The sequence below is a fragment of the Bufo gargarizans genome, chromosome 4 (genome assembly GCF_014858855.1).
Source record: "Bufo gargarizans isolate SCDJY-AF-19 chromosome 4, ASM1485885v1, whole genome shotgun sequence".
Classification (NCBI taxonomy): domain Eukaryota; kingdom Metazoa; phylum Chordata; class Amphibia; order Anura; family Bufonidae; genus Bufo; species Bufo gargarizans.
The window spans coordinates 245,058,114-245,085,616 of record NC_058083.1 but is presented as its reverse complement, the minus strand read 5'-3'; the positions used below and the strand labels follow the sequence as shown (position 1 = coordinate 245,085,616).

At 43.7% G+C, this 27,503-nt stretch overlaps 1 protein-coding gene across 5 annotated transcripts in view; it reads right to left on the bottom strand.

The window, feature by feature from the left end:
• Nucleotides 1-27,503, bottom strand: part of KCNQ5 (potassium voltage-gated channel subfamily Q member 5) — a 661,517-nt gene that overhangs the window by 15,517 nt on the left and 618,497 nt on the right. For all 5 annotated transcript variants that reach the window (XM_044291364.1, XM_044291365.1, XM_044291367.1 and 2 more), the window contains 2 exons: nucleotides 10,698-10,806; nucleotides 1,227-1,358 (listed from right to left, as the gene is read on the bottom strand). In XM_044291364.1, the coding sequence (XP_044147299.1) occupies nucleotides 1,227-1,358; nucleotides 10,698-10,806 (241 nt within the window). The remainder of the gene's footprint in view (nucleotides 1-1,226; nucleotides 1,359-10,697; nucleotides 10,807-27,503) is intronic.

The following is a 27,503-nucleotide window of genomic DNA, read 5'->3' as shown; positions in this document are numbered from 1 at the left end:
ACATGCAATTACGAAAGTATTTAGATTCAGATGGTGGTTTTAAAACTGTAGAATATTTTTTTCCGTAGGACAACCCCTTTAACCATGTGCTAAATGTGGCTGAGCTGCAAACCTAACCATACCCCATTAACTAGAGTGGCACTGTCTCTATATCAAAAATGAACTTTTTTTTTTCTAATCTCAAACATCCATTTTAATACTGTACAGGACAGTGAAAAATCACCCCACCCCTATTTGTTTTCACAATATAATCCTGTCAGCTCTTGAGTATACCGTTTATTCCACATTACACGGTGGTACCCACAGGAAGACATTGCTATAAAACATTTTAAAGGGGTTGTCCAGGATTTAGAGATTGATGACCTATCCTTGAGATAGGCTATCAACATCAGACTGGTGGGGGTCCAACACCCCGACACACCCCAATCAACTGTTACCTTGTAGCTGTGATGCTGGAAGTTGGAGTCACACAGCCTTCACACCTACTTTTCCAAACTATAATGAGTTGTGTAAAATGCAAAAAGTCACAAAAGGTGAAAAGCTCTATTCTGTGACTTTTTGAAACCAGAATTTTAGAGCGCAGACAGTGGCTTGTCTTAAGCAGAGGCAGACCACACAACTGCTATGGGACCTGGTGGGAGGGGGACCCAGCAGTGAACTCCTCCTTATCTTCCTGACGTGCAGCTGACACTACAGGGAGCTCAGTGCAAAGAGATTACTGAAGCTTCTATTGCAGTCAATGGTAACTATATGAATTCCTGTGCACTGAGCTTCCCCTAGTGGTGGCTGCAGGGCAGGCGGCAAGTTTTGTAAAGTATTATCTGAAGAGAAGCAGTGATTTAGAGCTGTATGGGGGAGATTAATGAAAGTAGTTATTCCAGCTGTCTGGTGTAAATGCACTAAAAAATACGGTTGAATACATGGGTGATGAGGAGAGCGACAATTTCTTGGCGCTTAATAAAATAGACGTAAATTCATTTGAAATCTGGGGCATTGTGCTTTGCAGACGGGCCCATACTACGTTTTGGTATGGGGCTTTATAAGATCTGTGTATGTCCCTGAGAGCAGAGCATGATAAATTCCACATATAATCTAAAACAAATATAAAAAATACATATTTTGATTATATAAGAGACTATGGGAAGAAGCATTGAGACAACCCTTCAAATCTTCTTAATGTTATGATCTGAAGACATTGTTAAAAAGAAAACATGCGTAGTACTAACCGAGTTTGGAGGCTCTTTATCCTGCATAACATATCCAAGTGGCCAGCAGAATATTGCTCAATCACATCTTTCACATCATATGGGCGCAAAGTTTCTTTAAACTTCCTCTTTGCTACATGAAACTTCATTATTCTGTAAGAAAAATGTAAATGTTATTCACTATGTTCACTAACTTTACTTGTAGCCTGGATGGTTCGCTGGTAACTATATAAAAAAATATCCACCCATGTAGTGGTATCTAACATACCTTGTCCTTTAAGATATTCGAGCCTTGCCTTTTGCGTACCTTATTATTAGTTGGCTCACAGACATTATCGATGGTCTTGCAGAAGTGCTCATCTCAATCACTTCTCCCTTTTATTCCATCAGTAAACGCTCTGCAGATTTTGGCTGGATCTGCAGAGCATTTAAGGTACGCCATTAATGCCTGCACCTATCCGCTGGTCTCACCGAGTATTGATCTTTGTTAGCATCTTTACTTTAATTGTTAAACTATAGAAAACTCCAGTCATCAATAAAGTTTCTATCAAGCAAGTGGTCTTTACTAAACTACCACAAGAGGGCAGCAGGTGCAAACCAATGGCTAGCATCTCTTACACGGCAAGAATGGCATGTAAACAGTGAATGATTGCTAACTCAATAAATGCTGGTATATCTGTAAGGGCCCTATTAGACGGTTAAGTGTTTTTTCATTAACAAGCTGCAAATGAAGATTTCGTGAATCGTTTGCATTCAAAAGTTACACAAATTATCGCTAAATATTTTTCACTGTTTGCTCGTGACTGCCATTGCTGCTTGTTCACTCCTCGACTATTTACCCTTCTAACCACTGGCAGATTTCTGATTAGACGAGGGGATGTGGTGGCGCCAAGTGATAATATTTCAGTCAGGGCAATTAGTCCGTTCCACAGAAAGAAATGATTTGTCACTCATCGTTCAAGTGCTGCACGCTATGACGTGACAATAATTTGTCAAATCCGAACAGTTATATATATATATAAAAAAAAAAAAAAAGATTCTAACGATAATTGACAATAGGGCCCATGGAAATGGCAAAATGCACACTGCTGGGATGCGTATTTTGTAGATCTGCAGGACAGCAAAATACATATGCTCGTGTGCATGGGGCCTAATAGGTCCTAAGAGCAAGAAACACAGACATGACTAAGTTTATAGTAGAGATCGGGGATTGGGATTTGTGGCACATGCAATGTGTGTTCAGATCGTGATTCGTTTATCTAGGTAGCAGCAGAATAGCAGGGTGTCAGAGCCTGGGTAAGGTTGGGTTCACGTTGCTTTTTTCCATCCGTTTAATGTATGCATTTTTTGTATGCGCTAGGGCTCATTCACCCGAACGTGGATCCGCAATACATGGGCACCGTTCCATGTGCATTCCGCATCATGGATGCGGACCCATTCACTTCAACGGGTCCGCAAATCCGGAGATGCGGAATGGAAGCACGAAATGGAACACTACGGAAGCACTACGGAGTGCTTCCTGGGGTCCCATTCCGTGCCTCCGCACCACAAAAAGATAGAACATGCTCTATCTTTTTGCGGAACAGAGGGATCGCTGACCCATTCAAGTGAATGGGTCCACGATCCCCATGCAGCTGGGCCACGGTTGGTGCCTGTGCATTGCGGACCGCAACGGGCACGGGATTCACACGGTTGTGTGAATGAGCCCTTAGAGTAAAAAAAAAAAGTGTCCTTTGTTTTTACCATTGTAAAAAAAAAGTATATTTTTTTTACCATTGCATTGTATACCATTTTACCGGACACTGTGTGTGCTGTGTTTTGTATAATTTTTTCCTAACGTATATGTCGAAAAGAGGCATAAAACGTGATGTGAACCCACCCAAAGCTGCAACATTTGTAGCTGGTAGAATTGGTAGAAAAGTAGAAACAGAAAATGGGTGGCATTTATAAACCTGTGTAAAGAAAAACTAGTTTAGTAGCTTATAGCAACAAATCAGAACCCACCTTTCATTCTTGAAAGTAGCTCTGAAAAATGAAAGGTGGAATCTGATTGCTGCTTTGGGCAATGCCAGTTTTTCTTTACACCAGTTTTGATAAATCTACCCTTTTGAAAATTGCACTCAGCTCAGCAATTACCTGATTGCAGGTCCAGCTTCAGAAACTGCTGCGGGGTAACTTATGGGGTACGTAAACCTTTCTTTAAAAATGTTTTAAAATAACGGTGCAGAAGCACTGCTCAGAGCTTTGAAAGCAGAAGGGGAACATGATTCTGAGCTGTACTAAAGTTCCTTCATTTTCTGAACAGAGGTTTAGTCACCCTTTAAGTATTAGGTAACCACCATTTAAAGGAATGGTCTAGCATGTAATACATGTATGTGCCAAGTCCACCAGAGCAAAAGCTGCTCAGGCACAATCTATTCCATGCGACTAAAAACGGAAAGCTGTCTAGATACCGCAGAACGCAGACCAACAGAACACTCTTTCAGCATTTGTCGATGAAAGGGGGGAACAATGGTCTGTTTAATGGATGCCCCTGCCACTATCACGGATACCAATACACAATAGGAGGATACATGTATGTAGCTCGTATGGCTTATCCTGTTGGAAATTAATTAAGTATGACTCTGCGCTCTCTACAAGAATTCTTTATCCTCTTTATTGTCCTAGTCACACTGGACATGTCTGCCACTGGTAGCTGTGAGGTCGAATTGCTCTTCTTTAAGCTTAAACTTCTGGACCTTGCGATTTTCCATTTTCATTTTTCACTCTCTGCCTTTCCAGAGCCATAACTTTTTTATTTTTTTCTTCACATAGCCAAATGAGGGCTTGTTTTTTGTGAGACAAGTTGTGCTACTAATAGCACTATTTAATATTGCATTACAATGTAGTGGAAAGTTGGGGAAAAAAAATCCAAATGGGGTAGAATTGGAAAAAGACGCAATTCCGCCATAGTTTTATGGGTTTCATTTTTACGGAGTTCCCTATTCTGTAAAAGTGACATGTACCCTTCATTATCTCAGAATGATTACAACGATACCACATTTCTATAGTTTTTCTTGTGTTTTCATACTGCTTTAAATTTTGGGAAAAAAATTATTCTCATCGCCATATTCTGACCCACATAATTTTTTTTTATATTTATGTCTATGAGGCTGTGTGAGGACTTGTTTGCAGAGCAAACTGTAGATTTTAGTGATTCCATTTTGGGGTGTGTGACTTTTTGATGACTTTTTATTTATTTTATATCAATTTTTGGGGGAGGTAAAGTGAAAAAAATGGTGAATCATCCATTTTGATTTGTTCTTCTGTTGCAATGTTCACCATACAGGATGAATACAATTGCCAACTACACCAGCACTATTCCAAGAAGTAGTAGCCTGATGGCTCCTCTGCAGCGAAGGCCAGATCCCTGTATAGGGGTTAAAGGGTGACAACCAGGGGACTGCCAGGACAACTCCCTTTAAGAATAGCCCAACGTCAAACCAGTTAGTTGGCACAGTGGTTCCACAACCATTGTGGGCCATCACTGGGCCAACAATAAGTGCCAATCAATGATACACAAGTTAACCGGAGCTCCATTAGTGGGCCCCATACAAAGTGAATGGATAATGAATAGTGTTGAGTAAACCTGCGATTTTCAAGTTCAGCATTCGGGTTATCTAAGAATTCCGTAATGGATTCCGTTACCACGGACCATAACAGAATTCTATGATGGCATGCACCACGGAGGCCTATGAGAGGCATTCCGTATTGCATTCCATCAGAATAGAAGTCTATGGCCAGCATAGACTTCTTATTATGACGGAATGACTGACCAAGAATTTACAGATGGTTGGCAATCCTGAGCATGTGTATCCAAACTCCCGTGCCTTCTCCTCTCCTGTGCCTTTGACACAGTGAATATAATTATTATGGGGAAACCCCAGTTCTTGGCTCTTTTGTGAGCTGCCAAGGATCCTGCTTTGTTGAGACTATACCTCTGCCAGTACCTTCCAGCAGATCTAGGTGCTTTGTCATATATACAAATAATATAGATTTACATGGGTAATTTCTCAGCCATGTGCTATAAGATTATTTCTGTCTAGCTGAATAGAGAATACCAGCCTGCATTTACTAATGCTGTAATATACCGTATGTGTAATATATATGATGTATATGATGTGTAATAGACACTGCCTGTCCAAAAGAAAGTCGCCACCAAAAAAAAAAGGTCACACACTCTAAAATTTAGTTGGTCCGCCTTAAGCTTTGATTACGGCACGCATTCGCTGTGGCATTGTTTCGATAAGCTTCTGCAATGTCACAAGATTTATTTCCATCCAGTGTTGCATACATTTTTCACCAAGATCTTGCATTGATGATACTAGAGTCTGACTGCTGCGCAAAGCCTTCTCCAGCACATCCCAAAGATTCTCAATGGGGTGAAGGTCTGGACTCTGTGGTGGCCAATCCATGTGTGAAAATGATGTCTCATGCTCCCTGAACCACTCTTTCACAATTTGAGCCCAATGAATCCTGGCATTGTCATCTTGGAATATGCCCGTGCCATCAGGGAAGAAAAAATCCATTGATGTAATAACCTGGTCATTCAGTATGTTCAGGCAGTCAGCTGATCTCATTCTTGGTGCACATACTGTTGCTGAACCTAGACATGACCAACTGCAGCAACCCCAGATCCTAGCACTGCCCCCACAGGCTTGTACAGTAGGCACTAGGCATGATGGGTGCATCACTTCATCTGCCTCTCTTCTTACACTGATGCGCCCATCACTCTGGAACAGGGTAAATCTGGACTCATCAGATCACATGACCTTCTTCCTGAGTCCAATCTTTATGCTCCCTAGCAAACTGAAGCCTTTTTTTCTGGTTTGCCTCACTGATTATTGGTTTACTTACAGCAACACAGCTGTTCAGTCCCAATCCCTTGAGTTCCCTTCGCATTGTGTGGAAATGCTCTTACTTTCACTATTAAACATAGCCCTGAGTTCTACTGTTGTTTTTCTTCGATTTGATTTCCAGTGATCGCCAGTTGGGGTTAAATAACGTATTGCCAGCTGAAAGATAATCGCCCATGCAGTAATTATCCAATAGGAGGCTCATAACTATTTGCTTAGTTAAATCCAGGTGACTACTTTTTTGGGGGACAGGCAGTGTATATACATGTGTGTGGACTATCAGAAATGCTACGTAGGGTCCATCTCTAGAAAATTAAAACCTGCATCCTGGGACAATTAAATTATATTTAAAACCAAAATAATTCAAGCAGGAACATATCTCATGCATTGGGCCATTTTGTTAAAGCACATGACAGATCAACTAAAGCATTCAGAGTCCTGGGCATAAAGAAGGTTTTCAAACCCCCCCGAGGTGGTGACAGACAGCAGTTGTTTCATAATCGTGAGGCTTACTGGATATTTCACTGCCACATACTCCATGGTCTCAATTTAAAACCAGAAATGATGCTACATTATATCTGGGGTGCATAAAACGTGGTGATATAATATTGTTATTATTTTATGCAAATCAATTACCATTGCATTGTAATTGTTATAATGTGATATGCAATATTATTGACATTATGCCCTATATATGTTTTTATTTTCATCATATTGGTTTTCATTTATCTCTTTTTATATGGATTATTAGTCCTTGTCAGGTGTTTTTTGTGGAATACAATATCATCACTCACATCTATGTATCAATGACTCTGCACCTGATGATGGGTGGGGTATAGCCCCTATACATACCTTGCTGTTTTCTATGCATGTTAGTCATGAGTAAGACTGTGTAACAGTTGATATGCCCTGGAATGTTTTTAATATGTATTTTCAATAAAGCTGGAAATATCTATTAACCCTTCATACTACTGTAGAAGCTGTTATGAGTTTCCTTTTTTGTCTATAGCATACATTTAGACTAGCCAGCCACAAGATGCGGCAGATTTACCACACTGTGTGATAGATATGGCACTTCAGGCTAGAAAACAGACACTTTCCTCATTTTAAGCCAACTTTAGAGCATAAAGCCTCATTCACATGTCAATCCTCCACGGACAGCACATGTCCCCATTCATTTTAATGTGTGTATTCACACATCCGTTTTTTACCACGGTCTGTGGGTCCATATTTTTAGCACAGATGCATGCTCTACTCTGTATGTGTTCATAGATCCATCACGCCCATTATAGTCTATGGGTCCGTGAAAACCTCGGATGCCATTCATGTTTCATCTGTTTCACTGATCATTAGGAAGAAATGCCACAAAAATAATTTTTCTGCTGTGCAGTGTCAGTGAAACACAGATGACACACGAAATAAAAAAACGGACACACAGACTCCACACTGATCCATCATTAACATCTTCACAGAGGCATCACTGAACACCTTTTCACGGATTTAAGCACGGACATGGAAGTGTGAATGAGGCTTAACTCTGCACAAGAAAACTGGAGTACAACAATATTAACTTTGGTGCAAATTATGATTTACGCTATCGTTCCCACTTTTGAGTGGAAAAAAGGTCAAGAGTGGCGCATAAATAGATTTGTAGTAGAAGTAAATGGGAGCGACAGACAAAACATAACGCTGCTAAGGCTACTTTCACACTAGCGTTTTTTGCAGATCCATCATGGATCTGCCAAAACGCTTCCGTTACAATAATACAACCGCATGCATCCGTCATGAACGGATCCATTTGTATTATGTCTTCTATAGCCAAGACGGATCCGTCATGAACACCATTGAAAGTCAATGGGGGACGGATTCGTTTTCTATTGTGTCAGATTGTGTCAGAGAAAACGAATCCGTCCCCATTGATTTACATTGTGTGTCAGGACGGAGCTGTTTGGCTCCGCTTCGTCAGGCGGACACCAAAACGCTGCAGGCAGGTGTCCGCCTCCAGAGCGGAATGGAGACTGATCGGAGGCAAACTGATGCATTCTGAGCGGATCCTTTTCCATTCAGAATGCATTAGGGCAAAACTGACCCGTTTTGGACCACTTGTGAGAGCCCTGAACGGATCTCACAAATGGAAAGCCAAAACGCTATTGTGACATGAAGCCTCAGCTGTTTCCATAACTCCAGCCACTCTGGCTGCTGCATAAGGGGGGTATTCTGGCTCAGGAGTAGGCATAGCCCTTTAAGATCATCCCATACATTAATGAGTATTTAATGAGGATTTCTATCTAGCTGGCATTTACATGCTGGTTTTAACACTGTGTTCTCAGAAGTGGTTTGAAGAGCAGACACTAACATTCAAAAATAGCACTCTTCACGCTTTCAAATTTGAGGAATATATAGTTTCTTTAAACGCTTCCGTTACAAAACGCTTCCGTTACAATAATACAACCGCATGCATCCGTCATGAACGGATCCATTTGTATTATGTCTTCTATAGCCAAGACGGATCCGTCATGAACACCATTGAAAGTCAATGGGGGACGGATTCGTTTTCTATTGTGTCAGATTGTGTCAGAGAAAACGAATCCGTCCCCATTGATTTACATTGTGTGTCAGGACGGAGCTGTTTGGCTCCGCTTCGTCAGGCGGACACCAAAACGCTGCAGGCAGGTGTCCGCCTCCAGAGCGGAATGGAGACTGATCGGAGGCAAACTGATGCATTCTGAGCGGATCCTTTTCCATTCAGAATGCATTAGGGCAAAACTGACCCGTTTTGGACCACTTGTGAGAGCCCTGAACGGATCTCACAAATGGAAAGCCAAAACGCTATTGTGACATGAAGCCTCAGCTGTTTCCATAACTCCAGCCACTCTGGCTGCTGCATAAGGGGGGTATTCTGGCTCAGGAGTAGGCATAGCCCTTTAAGATCATCCCATACATTAATGAGTATTTAATGAGGATTTCTATCTAGCTGGCATTTACATGCTGGTTTTAACACTGTGTTCTCAGAAGTGGTTTGAAGAGCAGACACTAACATTCAAAAATAGCACTCTTCACGCTTTCAAATTTGAGGAATATATAGTTTCTTTAAAACGTATTCGCTGTACCACCTCGAGTTTCTCATGCTTTTAACAACATTAAATCACAATGGATTTCACTGGGCTTTTAACACTGGTTTTCCTCCAGGATTTCACAGGATTCCACTCATATTACCCTTCACAAGAACACGCTTTTAAGAGTTTTCTACAGAAATCCATACTCGCAGCAGTAAGACTGTCATTATAATACTTATGGTGGCAATGCTTTACTTTTGGTGTTAGATGATGAATGCTTCTCATCCTATTATCAGAACTATCAGTCACAGTCGGCTCTGGTCTGCTTCCCGGGCTACTGTCTATTGCGCTGGTTTCCACACTGAAGGCTGAGGCCCAGCAACCAGAACAGTACGCCGTCTAGCCTGCCCCACAGACATTGGCTGGCCTGTGCTGTGGGGTAACCTCAAAATGACACCTATTTAGAAAAACAATCACACAAGTGGACAAAATCGTTGGTACCTTCCAGTTATAGAAAAAAAAGCCCCGCAATGGTCACTGAAATAACTTGAAACCGTCAAAAGTAATAAAAATGTACAGAAAATCAACTAATGAAAATCGGACATTGCTTTAGAATTGTGGTTCAACAGAATTGGGGGTCTGACCTGAGGTCTGATTGAGGGTCTGATTTTCCTCCTCCAAAACCTAGGTGCGTCTTGTGGACAGGTTTATCTTATAGGCAGCAGGTGCAGCAGCAGTGTCCGGTTGCCGGGGGAACCAGGGCTGCGGGTGGCCTCTGCTGACGTCGGAAGCCCAGGGCAATGAGGAGCTGCACCATGGCATGCAGTCGGCAGCTGTCTTCCTTCAGTATGAAGGCTGGCACCTGCATATGCAATTTCTTGCCCTCTGGCTCACTCTACTGGTCCCTTGCATTTATTGAAGACTCCTTTGGCTTCAATTTCGGGATTTGGTATTGTGACTACGTTTTTGGCTTCTGACGTTTTGATACTGTATTGACCTAATGGTTCTGACTTTTTGGCATGTTTGGTTTTCTCTTTTGCCTCTGGCATCTGGTACTGCATTGTCTGACTGGCATTTGACACTTTTTCAGTACGACGTCTCTCCTAGTGTTTGTCCGTTTGTCGCCTCTTCACATATTGCAGTATAGGGACTTTTATCTAGTTCTGGGGGTCACTTCCTACGGTGATTGTGCAAGCAGGTAGGGAAAGTGGGTCCAGGAGGTGTTAGGGCTGCACTATCCCTGTTTGTGTGTGACGGTAGTTATTATCCTGACAATAACTTTTCTAGGAAGGATAGTTACACACAAGATGATACCAATTTTGTTTTTGTTTTATTTTTCTCATTGTGGTGCAGGAAAGGGTGAAAGTTGCCTCAAAATATATATCAGCATGAGTGTTCAGTTTGTATTTAATTTATTAATATTTTTGGGAAGTGTCTAAGCACATATCAATTGCTAATATTTAGGAAGGCAGATGGCATATACAGTACATGTATGATAGAATACTATGACATTTTGATCTTGTCTTTACATTTTTACTAACCTGACTGCTCGGATAACAGTTTTAAGAGGTGGGGTTAGATCTTCTACTGATACATCGCAGTGACACCCTTTGTCATCATGTATTTCCTCTGTTCCAAGGTTGGCATCAGCTAAAACGATAAAATCAAACTCATGATGATATTCATGGGAATTTCAAAACTCCATCCATTTATAGTTAAAGGAGTTTTCTCACTTCAGGAAATTGCATTTTATGTAGATAAAGTTAACACAAGGCACTTACTAATGTAATGTGATTGTCCATATTGCTTCCTTTGCTGACTGTAGTAATTTTTCATCACATTATACACTACTCGTATCGGAATTCAGCAGTGGTGGTCGTGCTTGCACACTATAGGAAAAAGCGATGACCATTCTGGTGGCTGGAGCCGCGAGAGTATGCATAGCATGTTGCTTTTTCCTATAGTGTGCAAGCATGGTCACCACTGCTAGATTACAGGGTGGTCATAGTAGTGGTCATAGTGGTGGTCGTGCTTGTACACTATAGGACCATGGGAGTGCAAATAGGTCGGCATGTGCAGCAGCTTCCACCCCGGCCTCCTCATATCTTTTCTGCAGCAGTGGCAATAACCTATGGAAACGAGCAGTGTATAATGTGATGGAAAAATGAATCAAGCCAACACAGGAGGCAATATGGACAATCACATTACATTAGTAGGGGTCTTGTATTGACTTCCTCTACATGATAAATGCCATTTGCTGAGTCAACCCCTTTAAGGCTGAAACAGACATTCGGCATATAATCTATGGGCTGTATCTGGAGATAGTCAGCCACAACATTGACAACAAGCGTTTTAGGAATGCTCGTTAGCGACAATCTGCTGTAAAAGTGCAGTTGATTACCTGATGAACAAGCACATTTTTTATCAGGCTAAAAAATTGTTTACCAGCGGTAGATCATGCGGTCTTAACGCTCTCTGCTGCTGGCAATTAATAATTCTGTATGGGGACGAGTGATGCCATTAGTGATTGCTCCGCCCCATACTGCGGAGGAGATCGCTGCATGTAAATGCGGCGGTCTCCTCCACTGACGAGCAGATGATGGCAGGGATGGAATGCTTCCTTTCTGACAATTGAAATGCTGATCTGCAGGTCTAATATAAGCCTAACTGCATATAGTGTCATTCTAAATTATTGCTGCCCACCAAAAATCACTATTATGATTATTGCTGATCTGTAAAACTCTGCAATCTTACTAGTCTAGTTTCTATGTTTTCATTGATCCCAGAGATAAATATTAAAGGGGTTGTCTCACTTAAGCAAATGGCATTTATCATGTAGAGAAAGTTAATACAAGGCACTTACTAATGTATTGTGATTTTCCATTTATTGCCTCCTTCACTGGCGTCATTCATTTTTCCATCGCATTATACACTGCTCGTTTCCAGGGGATGTTGCCACTGCTGCAGCACAGATACAAGGTGGCCGGGGTGAAAACTGCTGCACATGCCGACCTATGCCCACTCTCATGGTCCGAGCCACCAGAGAGGCCAGCTCTTTTTCCTTTAGTGTCCAAGCATGACAACGCTGCTAGATTGCACTGGTGGCCGTAACCCCTGGAAATTAGCAGTGTATAATATGATGGAAAAATTATTCAAGCCAGGAAAGGAGGGAATATGGATCACTTTATGTGGTAATAACTTTGGAACACTTTTACTTATCCAAGCCATTCTGAGATTGTTTTCTCGTGATACATTGTACTTCATGACAATAATAAGGTGACAGTTTTATTGGTACTATTTTGTGGTACACATGATTTTTTATCGCTCTATATTATGTTTTTTGTGACGCAAGGTAACCAAAGAATGGATGTTTTGGCACCGTATTTTTTTTTTACGACGTTCATCTGACAGGTTAGATCATATGCTATTTTTATAGAGCAGGTTGTTACAGATGCGATGATATCAAATATGTCTACTTTTTTCGCTTGTTTCAGTTTTACATAATAAAGCATTTTTGAAAAAAAAAATATTTTTGGTGTCTCCATTTTCTGACGCCATTTTTTATTAATTTTTCTGCCGATCATCTTGTGCAGGGACTCTTTTTTTGTAAGAAGAGTTGACGTTTTTATTGGTACATATGATTTTTTGATCATTCGTTATTACACTTTTTGGGGCAAGGTTTTATTTTTTTATCATTTTTTTTACAGCGTTCACCTGAGGGGTTAGGTCATGAGACATTTTTATAGAGCAAATCGTTACGAATGTGGCAATACCTAATATGTATACTTTTTCTTATTTATTTAAGTTTTACAGAATAATAGCATTTTTGAAACAAAAAGTTTTAGTGTCTTCATAGTCTGAGAGCCATAGCTTTCTAATTTTGCGGCCGATTGTCTTAGGTAGAGTCTCATTATTTTGCGGGATGAGGTGACGATTTAATTAGTACTATTTTGGGGGTGGGCATATGCCCTTTTATTGCTTGGTTTTGCACTTTTTGTAATGGTAGGTGACAAAAAAAAATATTTTTTTGGCACAGTTTTTATTTTATATTTTGTACGTTGTTTACCTGAGAGGTTAGGTCATGTGATATATTTAAAGAGCTTGTTCTTATGGACACAAAACATGTTTGTTTTTTTACTTTTTTTAAAACTTTTTACTTTTTACACTTTTTTGTTCTTTAAGATCCAGTGGGTCTGATGGCTCTACAATACACTACAGTACACTATATAGCGTACTGCAGTGTATTTTCATTCCGAGTAAGCCTGATCAGGCTCCTGCCCCTGGCAGAGCCCTGTCAGTCTTAGATACCATGGCAAGCCTGGATGCCTGTGTAAGGCGTACAGTTGCCATGGTAACCACCGGGACGCTGCCACAGCAGAGCAGTGGCCTGATGGGAGGGGGGAAGGAGGGAGCTCCCTCCCTCTGTTATGATCAATCGGGAAGCTGCCACAGCAGCGCAGCGCCCGATGGGGGAAGGGGGGAGCTTCCTCCCTGTTAACACCTTCCATACAGCGATCCCTACGGATCATGGCATGGAAAGGGTTAAACAGCCGACATCAGTGCCAGCACCGACGTCGGCCGTTGCAGTAGATTGTCAGCTGTATGTTACAGCTGACAATCTACTACTGCTTGGCCATCCTAGAACATTGTGGGGGTGGGGGATCCCACTCCCCTAGCCTTAAAGATTGTGGGGGTGGGGAGGGGTGCTGGGTCCTGCACAGTCATTCTGCTGTCCGTGACACATGTTTACATGCCGGTGTCACCGCAAGTGCACTTTGATCTCATGACGTACTGTGTACTTCAAAATGCGATAACTAACACCACATCATGACGTACACAGTACGTCATTGGTCATTAAGGGGTTAAAGGGTTTGTGCAGGCATTATATGTTGATGACCTATCCTCAGGATAGATCATCAATAGCTGATTGGCGGGGGTCCAACACCCAGCAACCCCGCCTATCAGCTGTTTCAAGAGACGGCAGCACTCCTGTGAAATTATTCTGTAAAATGTTATAATTCTGGGTTTTGCAGTCAAGGAGGCGGTCCTATCAGTGATTGATAGTTATCTCTGTACACACAGTCATAGAGGGAAGTCTGTCAATCACTGATAGGACCGCCTCCTTCTTCAGTCAGTGACTGACAGCTATCTCTGTATACACAGTCATAGAGAGAAGGCTGTCAATCACTGATAGGACCGACTCCTTCTTCAGTCAGTGACTGACAGCTATCTCTGTATACATAGTCATAGAGGGAAGGCTTTCAATCACTGATAGGACCGCCTCCTTGTCTTCAGTCAGTGACTGACGGCTATCTCTGTATACACAGTCAAAGAGGGAAGCTGTCAGTCACTGATAGGACAGTCTCCTTGTCTTCAGTCAGTGACTGACAGCTATCTCTGTATACACAGTCATAGAGGGAAGGCTGTCAGTCACTGATAGGACCGCCTCCTTGTCTTCAGTCAGTGACTGGCAGCTATCTCTATATACACAGTCATAGAGGGAAGGCTCTCAATCACTGATAGGACCGCCTCCTTGTCTTCAGTCAGTGACTGACAGCTATCTCTGTATACACAGTCATAGAGGGAAGGCTGTCAATCATTGATAGGACCACCTCCTTGTCTTCAGTCAGTGACTGACAGCTATCTCTATATACACAGTCATAGAGGGAAGGCTGTCAGTCACTGATAGGACAGTCTCCTTGTCTTCAGTCAGTGACTGACAGCTATCTCTGTATACACAGTCATAGAGAGAAGGCTGGCAGTCACTGATAGGACCGACCCCATGTCTTCAGTCAGTGACTGACAGCTATCTCTGTATACAAAGTCATATAGGGAAGGCTGTCAGTCACTGATAGGACCGACTCCTTGTCTTCAGTCAGTGATTGACAGCTATCTCTATATACACAGTCATAGAAGGAAGGCTCTCAATCACTGATAGAACCGCCTCCTTGTCTTCAGTCAGTGACTGACAGCTATCTCTGTATACACAGTCATAGAGGGAAGGCTGTCAGTCACTGATAGGACCGCCTCCTTGTCTTCAGTCAGTGACTGACAGCTATCTCTATATACACATTCATAGAGGGAAGGCTCTCAATCACTGATAGGACCGCCTCCTTGTCTTCAGTCAGTGACTGACAGCTATCTCTGTATACACAGTCATAGAGGGAAGGCTGTCAGTCACTGATAGGACCGACTCCTTGTCTTCAGTCAGTGACTGACAGCTATCTCTGTATACACAGTCATAGAGGGAAGGCTGTCAGTTACTGATAGGACCGACTCCTTGTCTTCAGTCAGTGACTGACAGCTATCTCTGTACACACAGTCATAGAGGGAAGGCTTCCAATCACTGATAGGACCGTCTCCTTGTCTTCAGTCAGTGACTGACAGCTATCTCTGTATACACAGCCATACAGGGAAGGCTGTCATCACTGATAGTACCTCCTCCTTGTCTTCAGTCAGTGACTGACAGCTATCTCTGTATACACAGTCATAGAGGGAAGGCTGTCAGTCACTGATAGGACCGACTCCTTGTCTTCAAAGCCCAGAATGAGCAGAAATATAAATGAATAAATTACAATTTATACTGAATAATTTCCCATAAAATGATACATCGATCTGCCCAGCTCCTTCTGATTTATAACATGCTGTCTGCATTTTCATGGTGACAGGTTCTTTAGCCACTACACAGTGTATTATTATACAGTTTAGTGTTCTAGCTGCTTCAAAGCATCAGAATACAAAACTCAGATGCTGTAGAAATGGATTCCTATCCTATCATATGCATTTATGTCAGGATATACCATAAATGTCTCAGGTGTGGACCCTGCCTCTCTAACCTCACTATATGGAGAAAGAGGGTCTTACAACTGATTAAAAGGTGTTATCCAATGATAATGTGTAAAAAAATTCTAAGATACGGTATCATATAGTACATGACAAACTCTTTCTAACAAAGCTAGAACCTCACATGTCCAGAGCTCTCCTCATTCATTGCTCCAACTGATGTGTCATCTTCATTTCAAGCTCAAGGGGGCTTGTTTTTGTTTAGATGGTTTGTCCTGCAACTGTCACAGGATCTAACAGAAGTAATGGCAGGTGGAGAATGGGTGAGGTGGACAGGGAGATGAAGAAAAGAGCAAACAGCAGGTGGCGCTATACAGTTACATTTATTGAATAATTATGTGGCTGTAGTACATTTTAAATTACACGCAATTATAAAGTTATTCAGATTCAGGTTTGAAAACTGTGGGATATTTATCATAGAACAACCCCTTTAAAAGAGGAAGAACTCCCTATGTGTTACAACGGTGCATGAATTCCTTTATTCTTCACAAAGAGGTTCTGCAACTATTCAGGTGCTTGTTAAAATAATTATTATCACCTCTACTATAATGTGTATTAGGAGTTTTGTGCCCTAGATAAATGCACTTGGCCTACAATGTGGTGCTTTATATGGTCATGGAAATCCCTACTGACTTATTAATTAGATCATTTACAGTAGGGTGCATTATCCCATATATTATCTGCATCATTATAATGGGCACCAAGTGTTGCAGAAAACGGAGGGGGGAGGAATGTTGGTTTACTTCATGTTTTGGCTTTAATCCACGAATGCATCCATGAATAGACCTAAATAAGCATACAACTCCTAAGAAGTCATGGTTCCAAAATAAAGCTGCTGTCCAAGAATTTTGTAACAAAAATACAAAAAGCAAAGTCTGTGTGGTATACTTCATGTTTTCTTCTTCTCTCTGTATTAGAAGCAATTCCTGCTTATTATTTTGTCTCAATGCAGTCCTTGTTTTGAATAGATCCTTATATACTGAAGTTACAGCCATCTACAGTCTATGAGAAAATCTTATTTCCCTTTGCTATTTGTTTTTCTTACATGTATCGCAGATACAATTTAATATACAATATTAAACAGCTGTTAACTAACTGTACATCAAGGTTTATTGCGCATTTCTGCAGAATGAACTGTAAATCAGAAGCAATAGATATGTATCAGGTTTAGCAATGTTGAAGTGCATCTATAGTTATTTCTTTGCTACAAAAATCGGAAAGGTGCACTAAATTAAATTCCTGTGTAGGAGTAGAGATAAGTATTCCAAATTATTATTTCTTCAAAATTCCACTACTTTTCTTCACAGTGTATGTTCTAGTTAGACATATTACAATTTGACTAGTTTCAATCATTCTGTCATAAAATTCTCAGATGTTTAACTTAATGTGCTTTTTGAAGTTATTTTGGGACTACAAAAAAATGGCCCATCCTGAGGACGGGTCATCAGAATTAGATTGTGGGGGTCTGGGTACTCCCAATTTTATATTGGATAAGGCATCAATATTGTAGTCCCAGATAACTTCTTTAAATGCCCTCTTTAAATTCCATCTATTATGAGAATTATGTGCCAGTCCTTATACAACTGGAATCTTTATTATAATGATCTTATCACATTACTTTTGGTATTTTATTATAATCTTTATCATTTAAATAAAATATAGCTAGCCAAAACTGTCTGTAGAAATAAAAATATAACAGCTGAATGCTAGGTGGAAGCACATAGAAACCTAAACTAAAATTGCATCCATGGCAGCACCTGTTGGGAGGACAAGAAGCAGTTATGCACAACGACTATCTTGTCCCAGCAACAGTATATTGTGCTTTTTAGATGGGTTATGCCACAAAATAAAAAAAATATCTGGAGTAATGCACACCATTATTTTAACTATATCAATGCAAAAATTCTGCTCCCTAGTGTAATTTTTACCCTTTTTTTGAATGCAGAAAAATGTGTAACAAAATTTTGGCAATAGGAGAAACATCAGTTGGTTCTACCAGAGAGGACAATGCAATGTACATATAAAACCTGTGCTAACCTTAAAGAGGACCTGTTACCACTCCTGACATGCCTGTTTTAATAGCTTCCTGCATTCCCCATGTAATAACAATTTTGGAACATCTATTCTTATGTCTGTATGTTTTGCCGTTCCGTTATTATTTCTATTAGAAGTTATGAATGAATTTCTAGCAGCCTACAGTAAGGATACAGAGGGGAGGTAACCAGTCGGAGGGGGGGGGGGGGGGGGTGGCACATCATAGAGCCAAAAGAATAGATGTTCCAGAATTGTTATTACATGGAGAATGCATGAAGCTATTAAAATAGGCATGTCAGGAGCGGTGAAAGGTTCTCTTTAAGTATTTTAATTGCAATGCTTTACGAAATAACTACTTGCCCTGGTCTCTTAGTGCTTCTAGCACTCATGAAATAGCTTGTGTGTGGTAAGACAAAAAGCCTCAGTAGAGATGGTGAGGAAACCATAGAAAGAGTAGTCTGGAAGAAAATGTCTCTGATGCAAGAATGCATTAATAAAAGAACATTGCTGGTTGGCAGTCAGAGGCAGTAATAAGCTTGTTATATGTAGTGAAAATAAGATACCTCTGTGAAGAGACTACTAGATGGAATGAGAGAACTAAAGCAGTTCAGGGTTCAGTGATATAATCTACAATCTTTTAGGTAGTTTTTGGCCACACATTTTTACTTTGTTTACCTCCTTAAATATATGTTGAAACATATCAAATGACTTTAAATGAGTTATAAGTAGAGTTGAGCGAACACCTGGATGTTCGGGTTCGAGAAGTTCGGCCGAACTTCCCGGAAATGTTCGGGTTCGGGATCCGAACCCGACCTGAACTTCGTTCCGAACCCGAACCCAATTGAAGTCAATGGGGACCCGAACTTTTCGGCACTAAAAAGGCTGTAAAACAGCCCAGGAAAGGGCTAGAGGGCTGAAAAAGTCAGCAAAATGTAGTTAAATCCCCTGCAAACAAATGTGGATAGGGAAATGAATAAAAATAAAATAAATAAAAATTAACCAATATCAATTGGAGAGAGGTCCCATAACAGAGATTCAGGCTTCATGTCAGCAGAGAATCAGTCTTCATGTCATAGCAGAGAATCATGCTTTACGTCACCCAACACTGGAACAGTCCATTGTCATATATTTAGGCCCCGGCACCCAGGCAGAGGAGAGAGGTCCCATAACAGAGAATCAGGCTTCATGTCAGCAGAGAATCAGTCTTCATGTCATAGCAGAGAATCAGGCTTCATGTCACCCACCACTGGAACAGTCCATTGTCAGATATTTAGGCCCCGGCACCCAGGCAGAGGAGAGAGGTCCCATAACAGAGATTCAGGCTTCATGTCAGCAGAGAATCAGTCTTCATGACATAGCAGAGAATCATGCTTCACATCACCCACCACTGGAACAGTCCATTGTCAGATATTTAGGCCCCGGCACCCAGGCAGAGGAGAGAGGTCCCATAACAGAGATTCAGGCTTCATGTCAGCAGAGAATCAGTCTTCATGTCATAGCAGGGAATCATGCTTCACGTCACCCAACCCTGGAACAGTCCATTGTCAGATATTTAGGCCCCGGCACCCAGGCAGAGGAGAGAGGTCCCATAACAGAGATTCAGGCTTCATGTCAGCAGAGAATCAGTCTTCATGTCATAGCAGAGAATCAGGCTTCACGTCACCCAACACTGGAACAGTCCATTGTCATATATTTAGGCCCCGGCACCCAGACAGAGGAGAGGTTCATTCAACTTTGGGTTGCCCCGCAATATAATGGTAAAATGAAAATAAAAATAGGATTGAATGAGGAAGTGCCCTGGAGTACAATAATATATGGTTAAGGGGAGGTAGTTAATGTCTAATCTGCACAAGGGATGGACAGGTCCTGTGGGATCCATGCCTGGTTCATTTTTATGAACGTCAGCCTGTCCACATTGGCTGTAGACAGGCGGCTGCGTTTGTCTGTAATGACGCCCCCTGCCGTGCTGAATACACGTTCAGACAAAACGCTGGCCGCCGGGCAGGCCAGCACCTCCAAGGCATAAAAGGCTAGCTCTGGCCACGTGGACAATTTAGAGACCCAGAAGTTGAATAGGGCCGAACCATCAGTCAGTACGTGGAGGGGTGTGCACACGTACTGTTCCACCATGTTAGTGAAATGTTGCCTCCTGCTAACACGTTCCAAATCAGGTGGTGGTGCACTTAGCTGTGGTGTGTTGACAAAACTTTTCCACATCTCTGCCATGCTAACCCTGCCCTCAGAGTAGCTGGCCGTGACACAGCTGCATTGGCGACCCTTTTGCTCCTCCTCTGCCTTCGCCTTGGGCTTCCACTTGTTCCCCTGTGACATTTGGGAATGCTCTCAGTAGCGCGTCTACCAACGTGCGCTTGTACTCGCGCATCTTCCTATCACGCTCCAGTGCAGGAAGTCAGGTGGGCACATTGTCTTTGTACCGTGGATCCAGCAGGGTGGCAACCCAGTAGTCCGCACAGGTTAAAATGTGGGCAACTCTGCTGTCGTTGCGCAGGCACTGCAGCATGTAGTCGCTCATGTGTGCCAGGCTGCCCAGAGGTAAGGACAAGCTGTCCTCTGTGGGAGGCGTATCGTCATCGTCCTGCGTTTCCCCTCAGCCACGCACCAGTGATGGGCCCGAGCTGCGTTGGGTGCCACCCCACTGTGACCATGCTTCATCCTCATCCTCCTCCACCTCCTCCTCATCCTCGTCCTCCAGTAGTGGGCCCTGGCTGGCCACATTTGTACCTGGCCTCTGCTGTTGCAAAAATCCTCCCTCTGAGTCACTTCGAAGAGACTGGCCTGAAAGTGCTAAAAATGACCCCTCTTCTTCCTCCTCCTCCTCCTGGGCCACCTCCTCTTCCATCATCGCCCTAAGTGTTTTCTCAAGGAGACATAGAAGTGGTATTGTAACGCTGATAACGGCGTCATCGCCACTGGCCATGTTGGTGGAGTACTCGAAACAGCGCAACAGGGCACACAGGTCTCGCATGGAGGCCCAGTCATTGGTGGTGAAGTGGTGCTGTTCCGCAGTGCGACTGACCCGTGCGTGCTGCAGCTGAAACTCCACTATGGCCTGCTGCTGCTCGCACAGTCTGTCCAGCATGTGCCAGGTGGAGTTCCACCTGGAGGGCATGTCGCATATGAGGCGGTGAGCGGGAAGGCCGAAGTTACGCTGTAGCGCAGACAGGCGAGCAGTGGCAGGATGTGAACGCCGGAGGCGCGAACAGACGGCCCGCACTTTATGCAGCAGCTCTGACATGTCGGGGTAGTTGTGAATGAACTTCTGCACCACCAAATTCAGCACATGCGCCAGGCAAGGGATGTGCGTCAAACCGGCTAGTCCCAGAGCTGCAACGAGATTTCGCCCATTATCGCACACCACCAGGCAGGGCTTGAGGCTCACCGGCAGCAACCACTCGTTGGTCTGTTGTTCTATACCCCGCCACAACTCCTGTGCGGTGTGGGGCCTGTCCCCCAAACATATGAGTTTCAGAATGGCCTGCTGACGTTTACCCCGAGCTGTGCTGAAGTTGGTGGTGAAGGTGTGTGGCTGACTGGATGAGCAGGTGAAAGAAGAGGAGAAGGAAGCCGAGTAGGAGGAGGAGGCAACAGGAGGTAAAGAATGTTGCCCTGCGATCCTTGGCGGCGGAAGGACGTGCGCCAAACAGCTCTCCGCCTGGGGCCCAGCCGCCACTACATTTACCCAGTGTGCAGTTAGGGAGATATAGCGTCCCTGGCCGTGCTTACTGGTCCACGTATCTGTGGTTAGGTGGACCTTGCCACAGATGGCGTTGCGCAGTGCACACTTGATTTTATCGGATACTTGGTTGTGCAGGGAAGGCACGGCTCTCTTGGAGAAGTAGTGCCAGCTGGGAACAACATACTGTGGGACAGCAAGCGACATGAGCTGTTTGAAGCTGTCTGTGTCCACCAGCCTAAATGACAGCATTTCATAGGCCAGTAGTTTAGAAATGCTGGCATTCAGGGCCAGGGATCGAGGGTGGCTAGGTGGGAATTTACACTTTCTCTCAAATGTTTGTGAGATGGAGAGCTGAACGCTGCCGTGTGACATGGTTGAGATTCTTGGTGATGGAGGTGGTGGTGTTGGTGGTACATCCCCTGTTTGCTGGGCGGCAGGTGCCAACGTTCCTCCAGAGGCGGAGGAAGAGGCCGAGGCGGCAGAAGAAGTAGCAGGGGGAGCCTGAGTGACCTCCTTGTTTTTAAGGTGTTTACTCCACTGCAGTTCATGCTTTGCATGCAGGTGCCAGGTCATGCAGGTTGTGCTAAGGTTCAGAACGTTAATGCCTCGCTTCAGGCTCTGATGGCACAGCGTGCAAACCACTCGGGTCTTGTTGTCAGCACATTGTTTGAAGAAGTGCCATGCCAGGGAACTCCTTGAAGCTGCCTTTGGGGTGCTCGGTCCCAGATGGCGGTGGTCAGTAGCAGGCGGAGTCTCTTGGCGGCGGGTGTTCTGCTTTTGCCCACTGCTCCCTCTTTTGCTATGCTGTTGGCTCGGTCTCACCACTGCCTCTTCCTCCGAACTGTGAAAGTCAGTGGCACGACCTTCATTCCATGTGGGGTCTAGGACCTCATCGTCCCCTGCATCGTCTTCCACCCAGTCTTGATCCCTCATCTCCTGTTCAGTCTGCACACTGCAGAAAGACGCAGCAGTTGGCACCTGTGTTTCGTCATCATCAGAGACGTGCTGAGGTGGTATTCCCATGTCCTCATCATCAGGAAACATAAGTGGTTGTGCGTCAGTGCATTCTATGTCTTCCACCACTGGGGAAGGGCTAGGTGGATGCCCTTGGGAAACCCTGCCAGCAGAGTCTTCAAACAGCATAAGAGACTGCTGCATAACTTGAGGCTCAGACAGTTTCCCTGGTATGCATGGGGGTGATGTGACAGACTGATGGGCTTGGTTTTCAGGCGCCATCTGTGTGCTTTCTGCAGAAGACTGGGTGGGAGATAATGTGAACGTGCTGGATCCACTGTCGGCCACCCAATTGACTATTGCCTGTACCTGCTCAGGCCTTACCATCCTTAGAACGGCATTGGGCCCCACCAAATATCGCAGTAAATTCTGGCGGCTACTGGGACCTGAGGTAGTTGGTACACTAGGACGTGTGGCTGTGGCAGAACGGCCATGTCCTCTCCCAGCACCAGAGGGTCCACTAACACCACCACGACCATGTCCGCGTCCATGTCCCTTACTAGATGTTTTCCTCATTGTTACCGTTCACCACAATAACAAAAATATTATTTGGCCCAATGTATTGAATTCAAATTCAGGCCTTTTTTACAGACACCTAACACTATCTGGCTATCTATTTAGGTACCGTATTACACTAATACAGGCACAGCAGTAATGACAGATTTAGCCTAGTATTTTAGGCCTAGTATTTAGGCGCTGGATGACAGGTATACGTTTACGGACAGAATTAGACTTGGAAATGCACGGTAGCGTGTGAAGTTATTCTGGGTTGGGAATTGTATTTCAGCCCAGAACAAAAACTGTGCTTTGACGGACACAAAATAACTTGACCAGCTACAGCAATAACCACAGATTTAGCTGAATATAAATTTGAGGCCTATTATTTAGGCGCTGGGTGACAGGTATACGTTTACGGACAGAATTAGACTTGGAAATGCACGGTAGCGTGTGAAGTTATTGTGGATGACCCTATCAGCACCTTGAATCTAATATACCCTTTTATGGATAGATTTAAAGTAGGCCTGGTACAGCAGAAACCACTCATTTAGGGAATTGCTAAGTTGGGAATTGTATTTCAACCCAGAACAAAAATATATCCTTTGCCAGACAGCAGACAGTATTACAATTGGCTGGCCACAGCTGAAACACCAGATTTAGGGTACTGCTATTTTGGCAATTGTATTTCACCCCTCAATAAAATAGCAAGCACAGCCAAGCCCCTGACAAGCCCCGGACACACTATTGATGGTTAAATGGACTTGGTGGCAGCTTGCCCCTGATGTAGGATATGGCAAAATAATAACCACACTATTGATGGTTAAATGGACTTGGTGGCAGCTTGCCCCTGATGTAGGATATAGCAAAAAAATAACCACACTATTGATGGTTAAATGGACTTGGTGGCAGCTTGCCCCTAATGTAGGATATAGCAAAAAAATAACCACACTATTGATGGTTAAATGGACTTGGTGGCAGCTTGTGCTGGTGCACCACAAGACACAAAATGGCCGCCGATCACCCCAGAAAAAAGTGACTGAAAAACGCTCTGGGCAGCCTAAAAACAGTGAGCAATTGAATAGCAGCAGTTCAATGATCCACAGCTGTAGATCGATCACTGACTTAAGTGTTTTTGAGGAGTTAATCACTGCCTAATCTCAACCTAACGTCGCAGCTGCAACCTCTCCCTACACTGATCAGAGCAGAGTGACGTGTGGCGCTACGTGACTCCAGCTTAAATAGAGGCTGGGTCACATGCTGCACTGGCCAATCACAGCCATGCCAATAGTAGGCATGGCTGTGACGGCCTCTTGGGGCAAGTAGTATGACGCTTGTTGATTGGCTGCTTTGCAGCCTTTCAAAAAGCGCCAAGAAAGCGACGAACACCGAACCCGGACTTTTACGAAAATGTTCGGGTCCGGGTCCGTGTCACAGACACCCCAAAAACTATACAGTTCGGGTTCGCTCATCCCTAGTTATAAGACTTTGACTGTTAGAACAATTGTCACTGTTAATGAACACATAAAAATAAAAAAGTGAAACTTTTCATGCTGCTCACCAGTGGCGCGCCTAGGGTGGGGGTGGTCCACCCTGGGTGCCAGCTCTCAGGGCGGTGCCAGCAGCAATGAGCGCTTCCATCAATACAGAGTAGTGAGCACTTCCATAATGGATGTGCTCACTAGTCTGCAGGAGGAGGGGGAAAGAAGCGCTGTGAGCGCTGTACAGTACTTACCCCTCCTCCTGCTCGCTCTTCTCAGGGCCTGCGCTGCTGTGTCCTGGCTGCCTTCAGCATCAGGACATACAGAGCGCACTCTGACCTGATGCTGCAGGAGGTCAGGTGACTGCAGCGCCGGCCCTGAGAAGAGAAGACAGCCAGGACAGGGAGAGTGATGGCCGGAGAGGTAAGTATTATTTACAGTCTGATCTGAGATCTGATATGGAGGTCTAATATGGGTCTGGCGTAGTCTATGGGGGTCTGCAGGTCTGACTGGGGGGGTCTGAAGGTATGACTGGAGGTCCGATTAGGGGCTGGAGGTCTAATAGGAGTCAGATATGGGGATCAGAAAGTCTGAGGGTCAGATATGGGGGTCTGGAGGTCTAATGGGAGTCTGGAGGTCTAATGGAGATCTGAAGGTCTAATGGGGGTCTTATATGAGGTCTGATATTGGGTAGGGGTCTTACATGGAGGTCTAATGGGGGTCTGATCTGAGGTTTAGCTGAGGTCATATATGGGGTCTTATATGGGGTCTGACACTGAGGTCTAAAGGGGGTTTGGTCTGAGATGGGGGGATCTCACTTAGGGTTTTATATGGGGTCTGATCTTAAAGGAAGGTGGGAATTTTTTGTACTAGTGCACAAAATAAAAGGGTTGTTTTTGTACTGTGTGGTACCAGTATTTTTAGGGGGACTTTCTACAGGAAAGTATTGGGGGGCACAATGGGCACAGTATTGGGGGTGGCAGGATGGGGAGTTGAGAAGGTGGGAGGAGGATGGAAAAGTAGGAACGCAAGATGTCTGTTTCTTAAACTCTGCAGAGACGAGGTGCGGCTGAAATAAGTCACCATGGTGGTCTGGTCTAACAGGAGAAGAAGAGGAAAGAGAATATCTACATCAGAGAAGAGAAGTCACTGAATGTAAGAGGTATGTGGCGCTGTATGACCCTGTATGTTCTGTCTGTATGTAATGTTTTCCAAGTATGTCTTTAAAGGGGTTGTCAGCTTTTTTTTTTTTAAATGAGTGCTGCCTTCTCTGCTGTGTTTACCTGCTCATCACTACAAATGCTATGGCAAGCAGGTGAACAGAACAGAGAAAGCAGCTCTCATATGAGCGCTGCCCTCTCTTCAAACAGCTGGGGGCACAGAGGGCATTACTACTATGGAGGGGGCACAGAGGGCATTACTAATGTGAAGGGGTCACAATGGGCATTTCTACTATGGAGGGAGCACAGAGCTAGAGGGCATTATTACTGTGAAGGGGCACAATGGGCATTTCTACTATGGAGGGGGCACAGAGCCAGAGGGCATTATTACTGTGAAGGGGGCACAGTAGGCATTATTACTGTGAAGGGGGCACAGTGGGTATTTCTACTATGGAGGGGGCACAGTGGGCATTACTACTATTAAGGGGGCACAATGGGCATTACTGTGAAGGGGACACAATGGGCATTATTACTATGAAGGGGCACAATGGGCATTATTACTATAAAGAGGGCACAATGGGCATTATTATGAAGGGGGCACAATGGGCATTATTACTATGAAGGGGCACAGTGGGCATTATTACTATAAAGGGGGAAAAATGGGCATTATTACTACGAAGGGGACACAATGGGGATTATTACTGTGAAGGGGGCACAATGGGGATTATTACTATGATGGCGGCACAAAGAAGGCATTACAACTGTGAAAGGGGCACAGAGAGTGCATAACTACTGTGAGGGGGGCACAATGTGGGCATAACTACTGTGAGAGGGCACAATGTGGGCATAACTACTGTAAGGGGGCACACATCTGTACAAAACTACTGTGAAGGTTGCACAATGAAGGCAATACTACTGTGAAGGGGAACAATTATATAATTTGAAAGATTTTAGGCTTTAATATGATACCAAGATTTGAGCTCCATCCCTATGATTCTGGCATTAACATGATATCAGGGATCTAATCTCTAGTCCTACTAAGGGCTCACGCACACGACAGTATGTATTTTGCGGTCCACAAAAAACAGATCTGCAAAAAGTACGGATGACATCCGCGTGCATTCCGTATTTTGCGGAACGGAACAGCTGGCCTCTAATAGAACAGTACTATCCTTGTCCGTCATGCGGACAATAGTAGGACATGTTCTATTTTTTGTCGGAACGGACATACAGAAACGGAATGCACACAGAGTAACTTCCGTTTTTCTGCGGACTCATTGAAATTAATGGTTCCGCATACGGTCCGCAGAAAAACGGAACGGACGCGGAAAGAAAATACGTTAGTGTGCATGAGCCCTAATTATAATCTAATCTCTAGTCCTACTAATACTTTATGCTACTAAGGGCTCATGCACACGACCGCAAAAAATATGGATGACGTCCGCGATGACAGTCCTATCTTTGTCCGTAATGTGGACAATAGTAGGACATGTTCTATTTTTTTGTGGACCGGAAATACGGACATACGGAAACTGAATGCACACAGAATAACGTCAGTTTTTTTTGCGGACCCATTGAAATGAATTGTTCCGTATACGATCCGCAAAAAACCCCGGAACGGAC